Source organism: Rhinolophus sinicus, chromosome 2, assembly GCF_057876585.1.
Source record: "Rhinolophus sinicus isolate RSI-liver-muscle chromosome 2, RSI-T2T, whole genome shotgun sequence".
NCBI lineage: Eukaryota > Metazoa > Chordata > Mammalia > Chiroptera > Rhinolophidae > Rhinolophus > Rhinolophus sinicus.
This window is the reverse complement of record NC_142502.1, coordinates 144,462,059-144,480,919: the sequence shown is the minus strand read 5'-3', so window position 1 is coordinate 144,480,919 and position 18,861 is coordinate 144,462,059. Positions and strand designations below refer to the sequence as shown.

At 37.6% G+C, this 18,861-nt stretch overlaps 1 protein-coding gene, 1 long non-coding RNA gene and 1 pseudogene across 3 annotated transcripts in view; 2 read left to right on the top strand and 1 right to left on the bottom strand.

Moving 5' to 3' along the window:
* Positions 1-91: 91 nt before the first annotated feature.
* LOC141571556 (uncharacterized) lies at positions 92-17,952 on the bottom strand. The gene is made up of 3 exons (XR_016020445.1): positions 17,692-17,952; positions 4,118-4,235; positions 92-3,192 (listed from the first exon to the last, which is right to left on the bottom strand). It is a non-coding gene; the product is annotated as an uncharacterized LOC141571556 (long non-coding RNA).
* LOC109437719 (immunoglobulin J chain pseudogene) lies at positions 14,471-15,439 on the top strand (annotated as a pseudogene).
* A 107-nt stretch (positions 17,953-18,059) lies between the features above and the next one.
* Positions 18,060-18,861, top strand: part of ACTR2 (actin related protein 2) — a 32,851-nt gene continuing 32,049 nt past the window's right edge. For both annotated transcript variants that reach the window (XM_019718100.3, XM_019718094.3), the window contains exon 1: positions 18,060-18,258. In XM_019718100.3, the coding sequence (XP_019573659.1) occupies positions 18,211-18,258 (48 nt within the window). In that variant the 5' untranslated portion in view covers positions 18,060-18,210. The remainder of the gene's footprint in view (positions 18,259-18,861) is intronic.

Below are 18,861 nucleotides of genomic sequence, written 5' to 3'. Positions count from 1 at the left end.
GAAAGTGGAAGGATGAGTGAGTGTATTTGGGTGGGTGGGGAAGGCAGTGAAGTTTCTGATCTACGTTATGACCATGGGAGTGAGTGGTGGTAACAGAAAAGTGTAGCTGGAGATATTAAGTCAGAGAACTGATAAAGCCAGGGCAATTTGACTGAACTGGGAAGAAAGTTCCAACTCACCGCAGGTTCAAGATTGTGGGTTTTGTACAGTGCTGACCCCTGCTGGTAAGTTCTGGGAGCTGAGCTGCTGACTAAGTGGAACCCTAAGAAGCACAGGGAAAACTGCAGCCACAGGCAGCAAAGGAAGAGGGCTGTTTTCACTTAGAACATTTTCACTTTCCAAAATGTCTCTGCCAGGGTATTTTGGCTTAGAATGTCCTCTCAACTAAAGCATCCTTCATAAGTAATCCCAGGCTCATGTTATCAAATAATGAAAATGCAATGCATGAATATTTGGGAGAACATGTCTCCATAAATTTTGTTTTTACTTTCTTAGTAAAATATAACATACACGTTATAAAATGCAAAAATCTTAATTGTATGACTAGATGAAATTTTAGGATGCATAAACCCATTATATTACAAAATTTAACCATCATCCATATTAAGATATAGAATATTTCCACAACCCAGAAACCTCCCTCTTGCCCACTTCCAAATCACTACTTATTCAACTCTCCTGACTTCTAACCACTGTCCTGACTTCTGACAGCAGATTAGTTTTGTTTTGAACCTCATATAAATGGAGTCAAACAGCATTTACTCTTCTGTAGTTTGCTGCTTTGACTTAACATATCTCTGTGAGTTACCCATAGTGCATGTAGCAGTAGTTCATACCTTTTTGCTTTAATGCCATTTAAAAAATATGCAACCATTATTTATCCACTTTCCTGCTGATGGGCATTTGGTTTTTTTCCAGTTTATGAGTTTTATACTGCTATGACCATCTCTCTATATGTCTTCTGTTGATTGTATGTATGTATGTATGTATATATGCATGCATGTATGTATATACGTATGTATGTGGTATGTATCTAACTAGGTATGGAATTGCCAGGTTACTTTAAGTATATACTGTCAAACTTTTTCCAAAGAGGTATCCCACCAGCAATATATGATAATTCTAGTTGTTCCACAGTTTTCAGTAACGCTTGATATTGTAAGGTTATTGTTTTGTTTTGTATTCTAGTATTTATGTCCTCTCATGCTAGCCAAACAACAGAGGGAACTCCAAAAGAACTCCTTGGAGAGTTTGACCGGCCCCTTGGAAGTTTTGTGGTACAGAGGGAAGTGCCAAACCTAGTTCTGAAAAAGTTCTCCAGGCCTAAGAGGCAGGTGGTGGCAGAGGAAAGAGGGCTGCACTGGATGTGGGCTACATTCCTTCTGAGGGCAGGGCAAAGCATGATGGTTCTTATAGGCCAAATTCAAGTCCTGGAGAGGCCATGAGATCCCAATAGAAAGGTGGCCTGAAGGATGAAAGGGAGCACTCAAAAACAGCAGTCAGAGGAGGGGTATTTCCAGAGTCTAGGGAGCTGTCACCAAAGAGCCCAGCACAGGAATCTCTGAGGAACTTTACAGGAGCTCCACCAGAGGGCACATCCACGAGGTACCTGTCAGTGAGATCTTTCTGTCTCTTCCTGTCCAGGAGGAAGAGCTGGAGACTGTCTGGTGAAGGCTGGGGAAGAGAAGAACCACCGTGGGAATAAAGACCCAGAAGCTGACCATGCCCTCTCCCGGACTGCTGCCTTTCCAGCCTAAAGCAGGCCAGAGCTGAAAGAAGGGGACAAAGTTCAAATTAGGTATGAGTGTGGAGTTGGGATTAAGACACTAGCCCAAACATTTTAATTACTAATATATGCCTGATGAACTTTCCATACCCCAAAACTTGCTTTCCCTGCAGAATTGCCTACTTCATTTAATGGTGGCTCCATCTCTCCACTAGCTCAGGCCCAAAGTCATCAAGTCATGCTTCCGTCTTCTCTCACACCCCACGTTCTATCCATCAGTAACTCCTGTCATCTCTGGCTTAACACATTCTATGTTTTTGAAAAGGGAAGAGGTTAAGTATGTTTCTGGTGTTTTCTGTATTTATGAGTAGGATGTCCTGGATTATTGATTGTTGGCCAACCTTCAAGAAAATAAGAATTAGCACAGTTCACAGCTTTTCTAAGTTTACAAAGAAATGCTCTGTCTCTTCTCTTGCACATGCTTGCGCTACGAAAAGCTAAATCATCAAAATAAGAGCAAAACCTAAGAAAGAAACTAATAATTCATTAAAGTGAAATGAATGTGGTTGCTATTAATTCATATTTCATACAATCCAATCTGAAGGAATTTTTGGGAAAGGATAAATAACACACATCCTGGGCAGATGAATTCAACCTAGTAGATGAAAGTTTAATTTGTACACAATTACCTATGAATATCTTTGTTTTAAAACAAACATAAAGCCTTATAGTTTCATTGTATTTTATAATCATCACTAGCTTTAGGTTTAAAAATCGGTTTAAGTCCACCTCATAAAGGAGAAATAGGTTTTTATATATGGGGTTTGTAAATACAAATGAGGGAACAGATCCAGGTATCACCTTCTGCTGCTTTAAAAAGAAAACATTATTTTCATGACAATGCTTGTTAATCTAGCCAATAGAATTATTTGCAAAAGAATTGAGTGTGTAGTAGTTATTCACTTACAAATAAGAACCATTTCCTCTCAAGACTTCAGTTATTTTAATTATTCTAGATTATTTGCAAAAGCTAAAATTCAAGGGATTCCGTTTCCAGAATGGCAGTATGAGGTTATGCATGGATCTGTTCATCTATGAAATAACCAAAACAGGTGAAAATTACAAAAACCACCCATTTAAAGTCTCTGAATATTATCTGAAGGCAATACAGCAAACAAAGCAATATTTATTCAAGGAAATCGACTAAATTTCAGTCTGAAGAGCAAGAGTCTGTGGTACTTGAGCCGCAACCTGCTTCCTCTCTCCCCTCCTCCAGCTCAGCTTGATGGAAGGGCCACTCCAGGTACATTTGACCAAAAAAACAGGACTTTCTTTCCCCTTAGTTCATAGTCAAGGGATACAGTATATCACCAGGAGGTGCCCCCGGCATTTTAGTGTCTCCATTTCTAAGTTGCAGGGGCTAAATTCCTGGTGAAGATGGCCAAGAAGTTGAAGACTCTCTTCCTCTACTCAGAAATTAAAGAACACTTGATAAATGGAATGACATCCCATAGTCATGGAGCAGACGACTTAATATATTTAAAAGGTCAACGCTCCTCCAATTGATCTACAGATTTAACACAATCCTTATCAAAATTCCAGCTTGATTCTTTGCAGAAATTGACAAACTGATCCTAAAATTCATAGAGAAATTCAAGGTGCCCAGAATAGCCAAAACAATCTCGAAAAACAATAATGAAGTTGGAGGATCCACACTTTCCAATTTCAAAATTAACTACAAAGCTACAATGTAGTGCTGGAATAAAGATAAACATATAGATCAATGGACTATAATTAAGAGTCCAGAAATAAATCCTCACATTTGTGGTCAACTGATTTTCAGCACAGGTTCTAACATAATTCAATGGCGAAAAAATAGTCTTTTCAGCAAATGGTGCTGGGATGACTGGATATCCACCCACAAAAAAATGAAGTTCATTCCCTACCACATACCATATACAAAAATTAACTCAAAATGGATCAAAGACCTAAATATAAGAGCGACAAATATAAAACTCATAGAAGAAAACATAGGCTTAAATCTTTGAGACCTTGGATTCGGCAATGGCTTCTTAAATGTGACATCTAAAGCACAGACAACAAAAGACAAAATAAAGGGATTTGTATCTAGAATATATAAAGAACTATTACAACTTAATAATAAAAGGTAAGTAACCCAATTAAAAATGAGCAAAGGATCTGAGTAGGCAGTTCTCCAAAGAACACACAAACGGCTAATAAACAATGAAAAGGTGCTCAACTATCATCAGCCATCAGGTAAACACAAATGCAAATCGCAGTGAAATACCACTTCACACTCCTCAGACGGCTGTCATAAAAAAGACAGATAATAACGTGTTGGCAAGGAGGTGGAGAAATGAGAACCCTCACCTAATGCTGGTGGGAACGTAGAAGGATGCAGCCACTTTGGGAAACAGTCTGGCAGTCCTTCAACAGCTTATGCATAAAGTTACTGCGTGATCCTGCCATTTTGCTCTTAGGTATTTACCTAACAAAAATGAGAAATAAAAACATATGTTTGCACAGCTGTAAATATGTATAAAAACTTGCACATGGGGGCCAGCCGGGTGGCTCAGGCGGTTAGAGCTCCGTGCTCCTAACTCCAAAGGCTGCCGGTTCGATTCCCACATGGGCCAGTGGGCTCTCAACCACAAGGTTGCCAGTTCAATTCCTCGAGTCCCGCAAGGGATGGTGGGCTCTGCCCCCTGCAACTAAGATTGAACACGGCACCTTGAGCTGAGCTGCCGCTGAGCTCCCGGATGGCTCAGTTGGTTGGAGCCTGTCCTCTCAACCACAAGGTTGCCGGTTCGACTCCCGCAAGGGATGGTGGGCTGAGCCCCCTGCAACTAGCAACGGCAACTGGACCTGGAGCTGAGCTGCGCCCTCCACAACTAAGACTGAAGGAACAACAACTTGAAGCTGAACAGAACCCTCCACAACTAAGACTGAAAGGACAACAATTTGACCATTGTTCCCCAATAAAGTCCTATTCCCCTTCCCCCAATAAAATCTTTAAAAAAAAAAACTTGCACATGAATGTCCATAGCAACAATATTCATCGTAATTAAAAAGTTGAAATGACTCAAATGTCCATCAATTAATAAATGGGTAAACAAAATGCGTTATACCATATAATAGAATACTATTCAGTGATAAAAATGAATGAAGCACTGATACATACTACAACATGGATGAATCTTGAAAACACGCTAAATAAAAGAAGCCAGTCACAGAGGGCCATTAAAGGTATGCTTTCATTTTTATGAAATGTCCAGAGAAGTCAAATTATAGAGATAGAGAGTATATTAGTGGTTGCCTAGGTGGGTGGGTGGGGTTGGGGGTGATAGTGAAGGAATATAGGGTTTCTTTTGGAGGCAATAAAATATTCTAAAATCAATAATGATGATGGCTGCACAATTCTGTGAATATACTAAAAAGCCATTGAATTATACATTTTAAATGGGTGAATCGTGTAGTATGCACATTATATCTCAATAAATCTGTTTAAAACTAGAACTGAGTTATAAATTTCTAAAAGGATATTGATTAAATGGTAATTCAAAATGTCAAAGAATATAGTGTTTGCAGCTAACCTTACCTAAAGACAATGAGAAAATTCGAAAAATTATTTAATCCTGTAAGATGTTTGAACAATGAGAATTTTTAAAATATTATGATATTTTCTACTTTATCATTTTCTCTCTTCCCTTTTGCTTTCTCTCACCAAATCGCATTTTTATCTCTCTCTCTCCAAGTTTTATACTAGGTTGATTTCAAAGTCCTTTTTACTTCAAATAGAATTCCATGGACAAAGGACATAGGAACAAATGAAAAGAGAATTATTTTATTACATATGTATTGGAGTAGAACCATTTACTCTTCTGACTTGTAAGCCCTGGAGAAATTTTGATGGGCAGAACAAACCTAAAATGAACAAAAGGTGTTAAAAAAGGACACAGGCAGACATCAGAGACAGTCCATCATGAATATTCCACAGCTAACCTCTAAGGTTTTCTAGAGAATTCATAAATAACTCACATGGTTGCAAGCTTCTTCTAATCAGCATTTACCTAAGAAAAGGAAAACAGCTCATTTTGCCCCAAATATGTTTTTGTTTTCACCTCTTTCCCATTTTCCTTATACAAATCCTGTTCTTTTTTTATTAGATAGAATCAATCTGTCAATTTATCTTCCTCGTATACAAATAAAATAGCACGCTAATCATTCATTGTTTGAATTGTCCTTTGATTTTTCTTTGACCATCTTATTCTCCTGTAGCTAATTTATTAATATTCTGAGATACAGGGAATCTTTCTTTGGTGCCTGCTGTTCATCACATTATAAGCACTTTCCCTTAAAGCAAATTAGATGTTGCTTTGTGCCTTGTCACTTCACCTACTTGGCTTCAGGTCATGGCAGACAGGCACCACCATGACCGTGTATATACTCAGTTATGGAAAATATTAATTTTTCACCTTAGTTACAATTTTGTGGCCCTCTTGTGAAGAATTCATGGAAGGTCAGACAAACAGGTTTGGTGTTAATCCCCAGCACAATTTTAGAATAGACAATATGTGAACACCTGGTAAGTTCTAATACTGGGTGGTTGGCAATGGGAACCAGTAGAGGTTTATTAAGAGAAGTCATTTTAATTGTTGATTGGGTTAACAGACAAAAAAACGAGACATGCAGTAAAAGGCCAATTCAATGAAGGAATCCAACATGGTCTTTCATGATATTTTGATGGCAAAAGAAAGTAACACGGACCATTACATGCAGTTAATTGAACAACCCCCCCAAAAGTGTCAATTTTTCATTTAATTTAGATAAACATTTATTAAGTGTCTACTATGTATTGAGCACTGTGTCAGCTTTGGTGTACAGGAGGAGACTGCACCTTGCCCACACACAAAAAAGTCATGCAGAATAAATGCCTTGTTAGAAATCTTAGCAGAACAATATGTGAGCACAGAGGACAGGCATCAAATGCAGCCTGTGTATAACCATTCAATGAACTATTAAATATGATGGTTAAGAAAATGCATGATAATATTTAAAAACGCTTATACTATATATGCAAAGGGTGAAAGTGGGACACAAAGTTATATATAGCTTTTCATCTTAATTATGAAAATTGAACCAAAAGACGCATAGAAAAATACTAGAAGAAAATGCACCTAAATTTTAACAGTGGTTATCTCTGGGTAGTGAGTAATGAACTCTATTATTCTAAGAGTAATAAATTACACTTTCAGGTGGTGGAAAGCCAACACTAACAAGTCTCTAGTAAACTCTTTTTCCTTGAGGTCCTCAAAATTTATGAAAATATCTATAATGCTTAACAAAGCCTTTTTCTACAACACTGAGATTTATCAGACCAAATCAGCAATGGAAAGCATTCCTGTCTCATAATCTTAACCAAAGAGTAAACAGCAATCATTTATCCTTAAGAATGCCCAAACGGGTTTGAACAGGTCTATCTGTTTCTCTGTGGCAACTTTACATTCCAAGATAAAATCTCATCCAGATATTCAAAAGGAAATTCAAATTCTCTGCACTATGCGATAAATGGAGATGCCATGTTACCAAAATTATGTGAGGTAGTCCAATATGAGTTAGTCCACTTGAGCATATTTAGGTTTCTTTGCCATTGGAGATGACCAATCCATCCATCATCAATGACAACACTTTTAGGTGCCAACCCATTGCTTTTGTAATTTAGGGCGGGAACTCAATTCAACTTTAATGTTTCAATTATCTTTGTTTACCTGAACAAATATAAGGAAATGATCACATTTCTAGAAATGTTAATGCAGACCATCTGGGTGAACATGGTGACTTTTATTCTGGTAATTAAGGAGAATAAGGAAACGAGGGAAGGGGAGTAAGGAAGAAACAAGTATGAGATCTGATCATCTTAATGTTCACCTTAGTTAGAACATCACAAATGAAACAATAAAAGGGAACATGAGTTTTAATGTTATAACTGTGATTTGTAAAGTAATTATAATAGACAGTCATATATTTTATAAATTAAAAGAGTAATTCATTTATTGGGGGCAAAAACCAAACAGAATGGTGTAAAGTGAGAAAAGTTTTAAAAAGGGGCCAGGATCACAAAGCTAAGGCTTCTTAAAGTGAAGACCAGAATCCAGGTCTAATTCATGGTTCAGTATGCTTTCCACTAAATTCGTTATTCCATGATATAAGTATATTAATTATTCATCATTTAACTTTTCTGTACCTCAGTCTACTCATCTTTAAAATAAGGGGGTTGTAACAAATCTAAAGGTGGTCACTGGCATCTGAGGCCTATTTTTAATATTCTGCAAAAGAACAGTGATACTGCTATTTCACAATTGTGATACTGATTATTAAAGGGTGTGTCACAACAATTATTGAAGCACATGTCAGACACGCAGATTACGTGCTCTGCCTGGCAACAGTTCAGAGCAATAGCCAAAATTAAGCAGCAAAGTATAGTCAATGGAAACCACTGGACTGGATGGCTGTGTTGCTTTAACAGTGGCAGAAAGAGAGTTAATTCCCTCTCACTCTTCTTGCTGTCTACCCCTTATCTGAAAAGCTAGGACTGGGAGATGAGTCAGAGTTTGAAGAGGGTTGTGCCTTCATCTGGGAGTGATAGGTGAAGATCTCAACTGGACTCATAAAAGACCGTAATACAGATAAGAAGTCATCCTGGAAGGTAGAAAAAACAGACCTTAGGCCTCCAGGCCAAAGCAAGAGGCAGGGTTTGTGCTTAGTCTTATTAGGTTTTATTTCTATTTCTATGAACTCCCATATTTTTGTTTTGTTAGTCTTCAAGGCCTGAAACAGCATGTGACTTGTTTGTTAGGCTTCAAGGCCTGAAACAGCATGTGACAAAAGCTCATGCTGTTCTACACTTGACTGTTGGGGGATTTGGCCATGAATATCTCCCTTTTTAATCTTTCATTAGAGATCTAAATTTATCATTGCCCCCATAAGCCTTGTGTTTCTTTTCTTTTCAATAACAAATGATTAACAGGAGATCTTAATCACAAGGTTGAGGTAACAATATCTTATTTAGGTTAAAGATATATCAATTCTGAGTTTAATCAAATTTTATGCATTTTGATCTAGATAATTCGAATGATTCTTAAATTGAAATTTTGCTCTTTGGATCATTTATTTTTCTTTCAGTGATGACAGATCCTTTGGAGGTCAGGAGCTTATATTTTGATGTTGGATACTGTTGTCAGGCACACTTTGCCCCCCTAAATCACTTGAGTAGAGAAACTCAGACCTACTTGGTTATTTAAAAAACTATTTAAGGGCGCTAGACCCTTATTAAAAAGTCATTTATTAATAGTCAAATTCTGAGAGCATTGACAGCCTCAGGCAACAACATAAATGAATGAATCTCACAAACATAACATTAAATGAAAGAAATGAGACAAAAGAGTATATACTGTAATGATTCCATTTACATAAAATCAAAACAGGCAAAATTAATCTATGTTGTTAGAAGCTGGGTAGTGTTTTCCTTTGGGGTGGAGAGGTGAGGCAGTGATTGAGAGGAGGTGTGGGGGTATCTTCTGGGGTGCTTGTAATATTGTAATTCTTGACTTGGGTGTGGTTACAGATTTGTGTTCACTTAGTGATGTCTTGTGTTGTAAATGTATAATTTGTGTACTTTTCTACATGTGAATTATACCTCAAAATTTATTTTAAATTCTATATACTTTTTTAAACATTAATTTTTAATTACATGATAAACACATAAAAACATTCCTCCTGTTTAAAAAAACAACACTGGAATATTTTAGTTAAGTCCTTTTTGCTCCCTTTCAACTCTTATACTCTCTCAAGAGGGTATCAGTTTATCTTTTTACATACATTTATATAACTAAGTAAAGACATATAGAAAATATATAGTATCACTGTGTGTATTTTAAGTTCTGTGCTCTTTTAAAAACTATCTGGATTAGCAGACTTTGCATTGCTTCTTTCAGTAACGCAGGGTATCAACAATATCTCACTAAGAAACTTCTAATAATCTTCACTAAAATGATATATGTTATGTAATAGGCCCTATAGACATAAGTTTTTATCATATATATGTTATATTGGATATATGTTTACTTTTATATATATTATACATGATATAATTTTATTATAGTGGAGCTCTATATTGTTTATGTCTAGGAGTGGAATTGCTGAGTCATATGGTAACTCTGTGTTTAACCTTTTGAGGATCTGCCAAACTGCTTTTGAAAGTCACTGTATCATTTTACATTCCCACAAGCAATATGTGAAGGTCCCAATTTCTCCACATCCTGAACAGCACGTATTATTATCTGTCTTTTTTAATACAGCCATCCTAGTGAGTATAAAGTGGAGCCTCACTGCAGTTTTGATTTGCATTGACCTGATGATTTCTTTGAAGCTAATGATGCTAAGCTTCTTTTCATGTGTTTGTTGGCCATTTGTATGTCTTCTTTGGAGAAATGTCTATTGACATCCTTTTCCCATTTTTAAACTGGGTTGTTTGGATTTGTTTAATTGAAATTTTTTATTGAATTTTAAGAGTTCTTGATACATGATAGATACACGGCCTTTATCAGGTATATACTTTGCAGATATTTTCTCCCATTCTGTGAGTTATCTTTTTACTTACTTGATGGTGTCTTTTGCAGCACAAATTTTTTTAATTTTGGTGAAGTCCAATTTTTATCTATTTTTTTTTCTTTTGTTGGTTGTGCCTTTGTGTTACATCTAAGAAACCATTACCTAATCCAAAGTTATGAAGATTTACCCCCTATATCTTCTTCTATGACTTTTGCTCTTAAATTTACATCTTTGATCCATTTTGAGTTAATTTTTGTATTTGGTGAGGTGGGGAGAGAGGGAAGATTAACCTATTGAATAAGACATATCATAACTAAAATGCTAACTAAAATTATAGCTTCACATACTTAAGTGCCTATGAGATTTGTTTTTTAATTTTAAAATTATTTAACTAACCTAGTTTCAAAACTATAATTCTTCTACTTGAAAGCAACTGCTGTGGCTAATTAGGTCAAAATCTATCAGATTTGGAAATGAGAAATTGTGGGTCAGGCAAACTGTACTTGATGGTTTTCTGGTCCAATCAGGCAAAAATCATTGATGGCTGCTTAAACTGTTAAGTGACAAGTTCATGGGGAACTCTGTAATAGATCATCCAATAATACCAAAATCCACTGAATAATCTTAACGTCACTTAACATGGGACACCCAGACATATGTTCCTTCACATGTGATGCAGTAAAAATACATACTACTGTTATGAAGTACTTTTGCCAAAATAATTGAACCTAAATCTAATCAAGCTTCTAGATCTGACTACAAACTTATAGAAAATATGGAGGCTAGAGGAACAAGAAAAACAACACTGTGTGGGATACAGTTGGTCCAGAATGTAGGCAATTCCACAGGACAAGTGATCCAGTTTCTTTAACAACAACAACAAAAGTATAAAAAAGGCAGAGGGGGCCCTTTGAGCCTTTTGAGCCTTGCTTTTGCTCAGGGGCCTTGAGCCATTCTCTGCTGCTCAGGTCTGCTCCTATTTCTTTGGCGTGTACTATCTCTTCTAATAAATTACTCTTTCACCACTTGAAAAAAAAAAAAAAAAAGACAGAGGGAAGTGTTATACACTAAAACAGTCTTAGAGACATATCAACCAAACCACCGTGAGGAACTTGTTTAGATCCTGATTGAACAATACCAACTATAAGAGGACATTTGTGAGACATTCGGGAAAAACTAAACGTGGATTATTAGAAAAAAATAAGAACTTATGAATTTTGTTGGCTATAATAATGATGTTGTGATTATGTTTTTAAAGTCTGTTAGAAACACATACAGAAGCATTTTAAAAAGACAGAGAATGATGCCAGAGGTTTGCTTTAAAATACGCTAGCAAACAAGAAGAACAAAACTGTATGAAGGGAAATAAATGAAAGAAAAACAGCAGAAAGCTGATGGCTGCTGAAGTTAGGTGATGGGCTCCTGGGGTTCATTTTACTATACGTTTATGTGTGTTTGAAAATTTCCACAAAAATAGTAAATTGATTATTACTTTAAAAATAATTTAAAACTATTAAAGTATAAACACATATAAATTATTCCGAATTATTTTCCTCCAATCCTAAAAATGTATTTATGTATACAGGGAATCTAAAAGCAAGCAAGAGGCAAAATGAAATTAGGAAATTGGATTGCAAAATATTCATTTAACTTCTAACTTTCATAATATTTTAATATTTATTCCCTTTGCCAAGCATAGATACCGAATTACAGATCACAGATCCCTATTTTTTTTATTTTGGCATAACAGTTTTACTCTTCCTAGGCTACATCTAAATCAGGACAATAGCAATATTTATAGTATTGAAAGATTTTCACTTGGTTCTGATGTCAATACAATATTAATTTTATACTTTCAAAAGCAAAGAATATCCGTATGCTACTCCCTTTCTATTGTATCAAGTGTCATAACATTATTTATAAATGTCACTTAAAATTTAATTAACCATTAGGAAACAGACAAATGGAGAACATGGGACATTTCTACAGCCAAATGACAGGAACTCTTCAAAAAGTCATGAAGAAATGTCATGAAGAAAAAAAAGTGGGAAGACTATTCTAGATTAAGAGATTAAAGAGGCATGACAACAAAAACAATGTATGGAATATAAAAACTATACCCTGATTGGATCTTGGTTGGGGGAAAAACAGCTATCAATACTTTAGGGAGGAAAAAGTCCTGGAAGTACACACTGTTCCCCAATAAAGTCCTATTCCCCTTCCCCAATAAAATCTTTAAAAAAAAAAACAACCCAAAACTTTAGGGACAACTGGGGAAATATGAATATGGACTGGGTAGTAGATGATAGGGAATTATTGCTAATTTTTCTTAGATATGATAACGATATTATGGTTTTGTAAGAGACTCCATTTAAAATGAGCATGCTGAAGAATTTAGGAGCGAAGTAACATGATTTCTGAAACGCTTGCAAAGGGATGAACTCACTTCCAACTAACTTGATTTAATAGTGCTAACATAAACATTTATCTTAGCAACATAAATGAGAATAACTTGGAACATTTTTGATAATTGACAAACTAGAGAAGTACTTTTCTGGGAGAAGTGCAAAATTTTTGACAGTGACTTTTTAAAGCAAATAACTAAATAAATGATGTGGCTGTCCTCTCCCCGAGTTCTTCAAGTAGAGAATAAGGTATAATACATGTGGTAACATTATCAGTTTCTAAAATGAGTGAGCATCTTTGGAGTGAATTAAAGTTCTGCTGGAAACATCCCCAAGGAGCCACTGTGCTCATTAACTTCGTTAACTTTGAGGCGACAGATACAAATAACTGCATTTTAAGGGAATTCAAATAAATCATTCTTACCTATAAATTCTGGAGATAAGTAAGTTAATTATTTTTATTATTTTACTTCAATTACTAGTGGACACTGTTTTCCTTCTCAAGTATGATACATATCTATGAGAAGTGGTGTATTTTAACAGCCATGGAATTATCCATAACCCTGAAAACATACTCATTCCTTTCCATTAAAGCACAGAAGTTAAATCAGGGCCAAGTGAAATGCTAGAATCCCTCCAGGAGTCATCCCCAACTGGGATACTATCTGGGGATTCAGGTTTTCATGGCAGATCTGGAGTTTCCAAAAATCCTGAGTAAGCACTTTGGGCTTTGGAGTCAGGCACACTTGTGCCTAATCCTAGTTCTCATACATGATAAGTAAACTTGAGCAGGTAACTTAAATTTTTAAAACAGCATTGTTGAAGTTACAAGGTAGAATACCCATGTCTCAAATGTACAGTTTGATGATTTTTAGTAAATTTATATAGTTGTGCAGCCATCACCAAAATCTAGTTTTAGAACATCACCCAAAAAGTTCTCTCATGACTCTTTGCAGCCAAACGTGGCTCCCAGTTCCAGCAATCACTGATCTGCTTTTTGTATCTACAAATTTGCTTTTTCTAGAAATGTCATATAAATGGAATCATACAATATTTTTTTTGCGTCTGTATTTTGCATCTGGTATGTTTTTTAGGTTCATCCATGTTATAGCATGGATTGTTTCTTTTTTATTGCCAAATACTATTCCATTATGTGGATATACCACAGAGTTTACTCATTCACAAATTGATGGACATTTGAATTGTTTCCACTTTTTCCCTATTAAGAGTAATGCTGCTATGAACATTTGTATACAAGTCTATGGATATATGTTTTCATTTCTCTTGGGTACCTAGGAGTAGAATTGCTGGGTATGGTAATATTATATTTAACTTTTTTAAAAACTGCCAAACTGTTTTCCACAACGGCTGCATCATTGTACATTCCCACCAGGAATGTATCAGGGTTCCAGTTGCTCCACATTTTTGCTAACATGTTATTTTCTGTCCATTATAGCCTTTCTAATGAGTATCAAGTGGTATCTTATTATGGTTTTAATTTGAATTTCCATAATGATTAATGAAGTTGAACATCTTTTCTTGTGCTTATTAGTCATTCATAAATATTCTTTGGTAAAAATGTCTATTTAAATATTTTGCCCACTTTTAAAATAGGTATTGGTCTTATTATTATGTTATGGATTATGGATTTATTAATTTGTTATGAATACAAGTGTTTTGTTGGATATGTGACTTGCAAATGTTTTCTCCTAGTCTATGGTTTGTCTTTTTGGTTTCTTAATACATGAACTGAAAGTTTTAAATTTCTATTGAGTCCAATATATCGACTTTTTCTTTTATGGATCAGGATTATAGTGTCATATGTAAGTAATCTTGGCTTAACTTAACGTCAAAAGATTTTTCTCGCGTGTTCTTCCAGAATTTAGAGAGTTTCAGCTCTTTCATACTTAGGTCTATGATACATTTGAATTAATTTTTGTGTATGGTGTGAGGTTAGGGTCAAAGTTCGTCACCATTCCCCCGCACCCCCCACATGGATAGCCAATTGTCCCAGCACTATTTGTTAAAAAGATTACCCTTTTTTCATTGAATTGTTTTAGCACGTATGTTGAAAATCAATTGACCAGGGTGAGGATGAGCACCTGGCCCTGGGAAAGTTGGAGAGGCCGGGCTGGGTGGGAGTCCGCGGCCTGGGGAGACTCAGAGCTCCAGTTTTCAAAAGAGTAAAGTCAAGATGAAGAACCACTTGCTTTTCTGGGGAGTCCTGGCTATTTTTGTTAAGCCTGTTCTTGTGACAGCCCAAGATGCAGTGAAAGGACTGTTCTTGTTGACAACAAATGTACTTCTGTCCACATTACTTCTAGGATCATCCCTTCTGTAGAAGAGCCTAGTCAAGGCATTGTGGAGAGAAACACCAAAATTAATGTTCCTCTGAACAACAGAGAGATATCTCTGATCCCACCTTACCACTGAGAACCAAATTTGTGTACCATTTGTCTGACCTCTGTAAAAAATGTGATCCTACAGAAGTGGACCGGATAATCAAGTAGTTACTGTCACCCAGAGAAATGTCTGTGATAAAGACAATGAGACCTGCTACATTTGTGACAGAAACAAGTGCTACACAAATGAGTGCTACAAAAGTGCTCTTTTGAATGGTGGTAAGACCATAATGGTGGAAACAGGCTTGACCCCGGATTCCTGCTATCCTGACTAGGTGACTGCACAGCTCCTTATCTTGAGAGGCTTTCCATTTTGATCCTGAAAGTTAATGTATTTACTACCAATGAACTTGAAACCACAATTTTTTTTTTTTGATAATGTATAACTAACTTCCCCCCAAATAATTTAAATGGTAGCAGTTATTTTTAAACAGTAGCGGTAAATACTTCTCAACTATATGTTCACACTCTAAGTATTGAATCTTTCTCTTATCATCCTTGCCTGAAGGAGTATACATCCTTAAGAATATAATTTCTAGCATGTAAAGAAAATAGACAAGGAGAGAAAATACAACTCAAGGTTAAAAAAAAAAGATAAATTGACCATAAATCTAAGCATTTATTTCTGCTCTACCTATTCTGTTCCATTGATCTATATGTCTAGCTATCCTGATGCCAATACCACACTGTCTTCATTAGTATAGCTTTATAATAAGTTTTGAAATCAGGTGGTAGAGGCCCACCACCTTTACTTTTCTTTTTCAAAATTGTTTTGGCTATTCTGGTTCTTTTGCATTTCCATATAAGTTTTAGGATCAAACTTGTCAATTTAAACCTGCTGGGATTTTGACAGAGATTACATTGAATATATAGATCAATTTGGAGAGTATGATCATCTTAACAATGAGTGTTCAATCAATGATTATGGCATGTTTATTTACCTAGATCTTCTTTGATTTCTCTCAGCAATGTTTTGTAGTTTTCAGTATATAGATCTTCAATTACTTTATTAATGTATTCAGATTTTCTAAGGCTCTTGTGAATGGAATTGTTTTCCTAATTTCATTTTCAGATTGTTCACTGATGGCATATATAAATATACTGATTTCTTACGTAGATCTTATATCTTATGACCTTGCTAGATTTAATTCTTTTTTTAGACTTAATTTTTTTATTGGTGTGACAATTGTTAGTAAAATCCCATATAAAGTTAAATTTGAAGAAAGCATTTTATGCCTCTATAAAAGTTTGAAAGAACAAATTTAAAACTGAGAGGCAGCCTAGTATTGTAATACTGGATAGGAGGGGGGTTTCTTGATCCAAGTTTTATTTTAGTCATGTACAGCCATTTGGAAGGCACAATTTTAGTTCTTACCTCTCAAAAACGATGGCATTTTTTTCTAGATGAATTTTAATGTCATCCATCCAATAAATACTTGTTGAGTGCAATAAACACAATGTTATTCATACATCCATGGTAAAGTAATAGCAAATAAAGGGAGTAAAAAACATCTTAAGGGTTATCAGCAAAATCTTCAGAGATGTGACAACTGGGTCTTAGAGCATGAGTAGATGTCTCCCCATCGATTAAAACGAAAAAAGATAGGGGCATTAAAGATAGAACTGCATGTTTGAAAGTATGAAACAGTGAGGAATAAAGTGAAGAAATAAAATGGAGTCATGATGGTCAAGCTGCTAAATTGCGAGAATCAAGTAGTCTGAGGCATGAGGAAATGCTTCCATTCTTGCTTTAACTAGCCTGAGGACTTAAACTTTTTAAATTTCTCAGTTGTGTGTCAATGCCTGCATGTACACTACTTCCATAGATAACCATCTGAACAACTCAGGAAAGAATGTTCCATTATCCAGACCACCAGACACTTGGAAGATTATCATCCTAGACCAACCCAGAGGCTAAATATGCATGACTGATTGTTCTCAAGAATGTACTTTTTACTGTAAGAACTCACCTTTTCTTTCACCTTTGGAACACTCTGGGTATTAACTAGTTAGTTGTGTTTTCAGTTTGCAAACCCTAAGACCTCGAGCAACTTTTTGTCATTTATAGCCCAAGTCTCCTGACCTTTTGCGAGTTTGGTTGACAAAAGTTATCACTGACTGGATGCTTACTCCACACACATAATTTTATCCTCACAACAACCATATTATCCGCAGGCACAGATAAGGGGATGCCCAGATCACAAAACTCTTGAGTGGTAGGGTTAGATTTGAAACGGGGGTTTATTTTAAAGCCAAGGTTCTGGGTTCAAGTAGGTACGTATTCTGAAGAAGTGTGAAGCAACATGGTGCTGAGAGAAGGGGGAGGTGGTGTGTGATGAGACTGGAAATGTAGGCACCCACTCTCATTTAAGGGCAGTTTGAGCCAAGAAATATTGGGCTGGAATTAGAAGTATCTGTATGCCCGCTGGATTTCAAATACGTATGTGTATCCATTCCAGCTCTATCAACTGAAAAGGCCTAGAACCGAGCACACAGAGCCATTTTCAATAGTGGGATTGGCAAGAACCTGCAGGTTTGCTCCCGTTCCGGGCTGCCTTCTCCGCCACATTCCACTGCCATCTCGCGACAGACCCGTGTTCCTGCCTGCGCCTTCTGCAGCCAGGTAAGAGTGTCCTCAACTCCCGCGACGACTCTGGGAAAAAGCTGCAGCACCCACCAGCTCGGCTACGTTAAACGCCGGAAACCATACCCAGCGAGCATCATTCGAGTAGGGAGCAACCGTGAGGGCGGGGGGCGGAGCCGGAGCCGGAGCTGCGAGCCAGGACTTGGAGCTCTTCCGCTTCTTATTGGGGCTCACCGCTGCCAATCTCTGTCTCCCCCTCCCTTACCCGCCTGTTCCGCGCAGGCCGTGGGCGGGGCGGAGCCGGGTGGCGACTTCCGGTTGGGGAAGAGAACAGAGCCCAAGGAGGGGCTGAGAAGAGGGAGGAGGAGGAAGAGGAAAAGGCCGGGCGGCGGAGGCTGTAGGCGGCGGCTGTAGGTTGTGCGGCGGCAGTAGCAGCAGCGGCGGCTCTCTTCCGGGCGGACGATGGACAGCCAGGGCAGGAAGGTGGTGGTGTGCGACAACGGCACGGGGGTAAGCGCCGGGCAAGGAGGCCGCGGTGGCCATAGGTCGGGGTGGGGATGTGCGGGGGACGCGCGGGCCCTCGGCGCCGGGGGCTGCACCCCTGGGCCTTCGGGCCACTGGGGCCAAGGGGCTCGGTGCAGCCCTTTTCCGCCTCCGCGGGCGTGGGGAGCGAGCGGGCAGGGTCCGGCCTGGTCTCCGCGAGCCTGACATCCCCATCAGCCCTCCAGGTTAGGGCGGCGGGCGAGGCCGGCACTGGATGGGGATCTCGCCTGCTGCTCGGCGGGGACGGGCTCCGCTTTCCTGCTGGGGCAATTTGGCTAAAGGGTCGGAGGGGTAAAAGACTAAGTTTGTATGTTCGAGAAGGGCTCCGTTCCCCAGGATCGCCGGTGTATAAAAAGGGGAAAGACCCAGAGGCCTTCCTCTTCCTGTATAGATACTGAACGGGAGGCAGGAAACGGGTTTAAAGAAAAAAAGGGAAGTGCTGTCAGTGCAAGCCTCAGCCCTTTGGCAGTTTTGAGTGTGTGTTTTTTGTGTGTTTTTTTTTTAAGAAAAGAGAGGTCAGGTCGACTGCTCATCATTTAGTTTTTGTTCTGCATGCCGGGATTTTGGCCC